Raw genomic sequence first — 4,329 nt, forward strand, 5'->3', positions numbered from 1 at the left:
TGTGATAATTTAAGATGTTGTTTCTCTTTTTTTTTTCAAAAAGTTTTTATTGTTAAATTACAGTTGTCCACATTTTTCCCCCACTACTCTTCCCTGTCCTGACCACCCCTCCTCCCCCACCTTCAATCTTTCACCCTGTGGTCGGCATCCTTGGGTCCTTTACACACATTTCTTGAAAATTTCAGCACAATGATCCCGTATAGAATATGTGAAAAAATATGGCCCTAAAGAAATGATTTTATTTTGTTTTATTTATTTTAATTGTTGTTCAAGTACAGTTTTCTGTCTTTTACTCCCATTCCAGCTTCATTTATTTCTTATTAGAGGTGAAGGGTGAGAGAGAAACACTAATGTGTGGTTGCCTCTCATGTGCCCCCCACTGGGGACCTGGCCCTCAACCCAAGCATGTGCCCCGACTGGGAATCAAACCAGTGACCATTTGCTTCACAGGCCAGCATTCACTCCACTGAGCCACACCAGCCAAAGCAAGAAATTATTTTAAACACTTTGATGATAAAGTATGTTCACTGTAGAGATATTTGTGGTAATCAAAGACATATAAATAACCAATGTCTCAAAATGTTGGGAAGTCCCTATGTAATATGTCCATTCACTAGGTGTGGGTGAATATGCAAGCTCTAAAAAAATAGGTTGGAAACCCTTTGCTGATGCCAGATCTCTTACTGCAGAGTTTTTCGTGTGAGCAAGAAATGGAGGCCACTTCGACATCCATCCAGGCAGCTGGATATGACCAAAAAAACATGTTTTAATAATTAATATGTTTCTCAAAGTATTTTTAGATACATATATGAAAGACAATTTTTAAAATTATTTTTCAAGTACAGTTTTCTGCCTTTTACTCCCTTCCCGCCCCCCAATACTCCCCAACTCCTTCCCATTTCCACCCCCCTTAGCTGTTGTCCATGTGTCCTTTATACTAGTTCCTCTAAATCCCTCCCCTTTTTCCCCTGAAATTCCATCCCCTCTCCCCTCTGGTCACTGTCCCCCTGTTCTCTGTTTAGTGTGAAAGACAAATTTTTTTTTAGATTTTACTTATTTATCTTTAGAGGGGAAGGGAAGGAGAGAGGGAGAGAAACATCAATGTATGGTTGCCTTTCAGTGTGAAAGACAGATTTTTTAAACATAAATTGAATACTTGACAAATGATGCCCATCCTGAGTAAATGGGATTTAGGAAAGGAAAAACAATTCACAAAAAAGAGGAGACTTGCACAGACTGATGGCAATAAAATGCCACAAGCTAAGAATTAACCTCTCATTCTGCACCCAGAGGAGAGAAAACCACTTTGTTAAACTGAGATCAACATTCCTCTTAGATTTGCCCTGTTTAAGTTATTTTGGCAAATTCTTTTTTTCTAAAACAGTGCAAAGGTGAACTTTAGAATGACACAATTGAACTTGCTGTGACAGGAACTGAGTGTCCTGTGACTTTTCTATCTAAAACATCTCTATCTACACTCCTCATCCATCTCTATTCATTTAAATACTGCTTTATTTTCTTCACAGATTTTATTCCTACTTTATATTATATCATATATTTTGTTTGTTGATGATCTATCTCCCCAACTAGAACATGAGCTACATGAGCTACACAAAAACAAGGATTTGTTTTTATTGCTATGTCCCTATCAGGGAAACACTGCTTTTCAAAGAATAGGAACTAATGAACTTAACTCAGAGGTCCATCTCTGGTGGTTTCTAAGGAAAACTCTTATTCTGTCCCTCCAGCTTTCAGTATTAAGACCTTGTGATGACCATGGACTTGGAAAAGGAGGACTGCATCAGGTCTATGGGGTTGATGAGCTGTCCCTGCACAGCACCTAATTGTGATTAAATGGAGAACACAGAGACTTTGCTGGGTTCTCATGATTTGGGTTATGGATTTGGAGCATGTGAAATAACAAAACTTCTTATACATACCTAGACCCAAATCAATGGAAAGAGTCAACCAGACCAGCAGTGTCTCTGAGTTTATCCTCCTGGGATTGTCCTCCCGGCCCGAGGACCAGATGCCACTCTTTATCCTGTTCCTCATCATATACCTCATCACTATAACAGGGAACCTACTCATCATTTTGGCCATCCACTCTGACCCCAAACTCCAGACCCCCATGTATTTCTTTTTGAGTTTCCTGTCTTTCACTGACATTTGCTTCACAACAACCATCGTCCCCAGGATGCTAGTTAACTTCCTGTTGAAGAAGACCATCTCCTATGCTGGGTGTCTGACTCAGATGTATTTTATTTATGCTCTGGGCAATACTGACAGCTTCCTCCTAGCAGTCATGGCCTTCGATCGCTATGTGGCCATCTGTGATCCCTTCCACTATGTCACCACCATGAGCCATCTCTGCTGTGTCCTTTTGGTGGCCTTTTCCTGCTCATTTACTCATGTCCACTCTCTCCTACACACACTTCTGCTGAATCATCTCACCTTCTGTGACTCCAACGTTATCCATCACTTTCTCTGTGACCTGAGCCCTCTGATGAAACTGTCCTGCTCCTCCACGTTTGTCAATGAAATTGTGTTAATGACAGAAGCACCTATTGTTTTGGTGACCCCCTTTCTATTCATTACCTTTTCTTACATGCGAATCCTCGTCACAGTTCTCAAAATCCCCTCAGCAGCCGGGAAACAGAAAGCCTTCTCCACTTGTGGTTCTCACCTCTCTGTGGTAATACTCTTTTATGGGAGCATCTTTTACGTCTATTTACAGCCCCTCTCCACCTACACTGTCCAGGACCACATGGCAACACTTGTCTACACAGTTTTTTCCTCCATGCTGAATCCTTTTATCTATAGCCTGAGGAACAAAGACCTGAAGCAGGGCCTGAGGAGGCTGATGGGCAAGAGGAAATCCCAGGAGGCACCCTCCTGACAAACCCGCTGGAATCTGCTGGTTTCTACTGGCTCTTGGTGAATAGTCAGACTGTTGGAGATTAGCATTGTTAACCCATGTGTGACAAAGCTGTTATATCTGTTGATGGCCTACCCCCAGCCTTGCCTCTGCTTAAATCATGGTATCTTTCCTCACTATTCCTCTACTCCCCTACAAACATTCATTACATTCTCATCTTCAAAATACTGTTTTAATTCTTTTCCCAAAAATATTTCCTAAGCAAATTTCTTTCTTTTTATTAAGGCATACTCCAAAATACTTCACATTTCAGTATACTGCTGAAAATAACCAATTTATAGCTGTTGAATGACCTTGAAAATACTTGAAGATGGAAAAAAACACAGATGAAGAAAAGAAGAAGGAAGATAACATTTTAGCTAATTTTATCATTTTTAGTATTTTTATAATTATTGTACTCTTTCTAAAAATTTTCATTTTACAATCCAGGGAAACTGTCATGCCACTATTCCTCTGTCTGTCCTTACTTTATTATATTACTATGGCTTTATTTTTTAATTTTCTCTTATTATTTTTACCAAGCAATTAAAAAATGCTAATGGCCAGAAAGAACAAGAACCAAGAGTGATAACATGAAAATTATCCATTTCACAGTGGGAAGGTTGGAACATTTTTTCACTCCATGTATCCCTACAGCTGTATGTTTAAAAACATATGATTTAACACTTTATTCTAGAAACTACCATCCATAGAAATCTACCCTATAGAAATATTATTGTAAATGTATATTGAATGTATATATATACACACACACACATATATATATAGGCCAAGTTTATAACAGGTAAAACCTGACAACACCCTAAAATCCTATCAATAAGGAAAAGTTAATTATGATTAATTGCATAGCATGTAATATAGGCACAGGTTCAAAGAATGAAATGGATCTTTATTACTTCCTTGAAAAGCAATTAAGTAGAAAAATCAAGATGTGGATCAAAGTGTAAAAATACTATGTTTTTAAACTATAGATGAATATATATGGGGGGACAGAGAGGGAGAGAATTTCCACACTTTTAACGCATTGGTAATGTCTGAATTTGTTCAAATAAATATTCATAGCTCATGGACTTTAAACCATTAATAAATTAGATGACCAATGCAACAGGGAAAGACTTTTTTGTGAGGTATCAGCTGAAGAGAGACTGTCTAGGTGCTTGCATATCTGAAAAACATCATTATGTGGTTCTTTCACTTGAATGATAATTTAATGGGATATGGCATTCTAGTTACCAAAACTTCTAGAACTTTAAAGACATCTCTTTGTTGCCCTAGGGCATCAGCTGTTTTCAGTGAGAAACAAGAGGTCATTTTGTGTTCCTCTGAGCTCTCTGCTCATAACTGCAGGCTGTAGATGTTCTACACCAAACATGGCCGTGCTGTTACTGTGT

The 4,329-nt window shown here is 38.6% G+C and overlaps 1 protein-coding gene across 1 annotated transcript; it reads left to right on the plus strand.

Moving 5' to 3' along the window:
- Positions 1-1,954: 1,954 nt before the first annotated feature.
- LOC119046891 (olfactory receptor 1L8) lies at positions 1,955-2,899 on the plus strand. The gene has a single exon (XM_037142152.2). It carries the CDS (start codon positions 1,955-1,957, stop codon positions 2,897-2,899), a length of 945 nt encoding a protein of 314 aa, XP_036998047.2.
- Positions 2,900-4,329: the final 1,430 nt, after the last annotated feature.

The sequence above is a fragment of the Artibeus jamaicensis genome, unplaced genomic scaffold (assembly GCF_021234435.1).
Source record: "Artibeus jamaicensis isolate MK-2021 breed Jamaican fruit bat unplaced genomic scaffold, CSHL_Jam_final scaffold_1964, whole genome shotgun sequence".
NCBI classification, from domain to species: domain Eukaryota; kingdom Metazoa; phylum Chordata; class Mammalia; order Chiroptera; family Phyllostomidae; genus Artibeus; species Artibeus jamaicensis.

Bases quoted from the DNA above. Each gene is read 5' to 3' on its own strand.
- LOC119046891 (XM_037142152.2), top strand. From the start codon at position 1,955: ATGGAAAGAGTCAACCAGACCAGCAGTGTCTCTGAGTTTATCCTCCTG.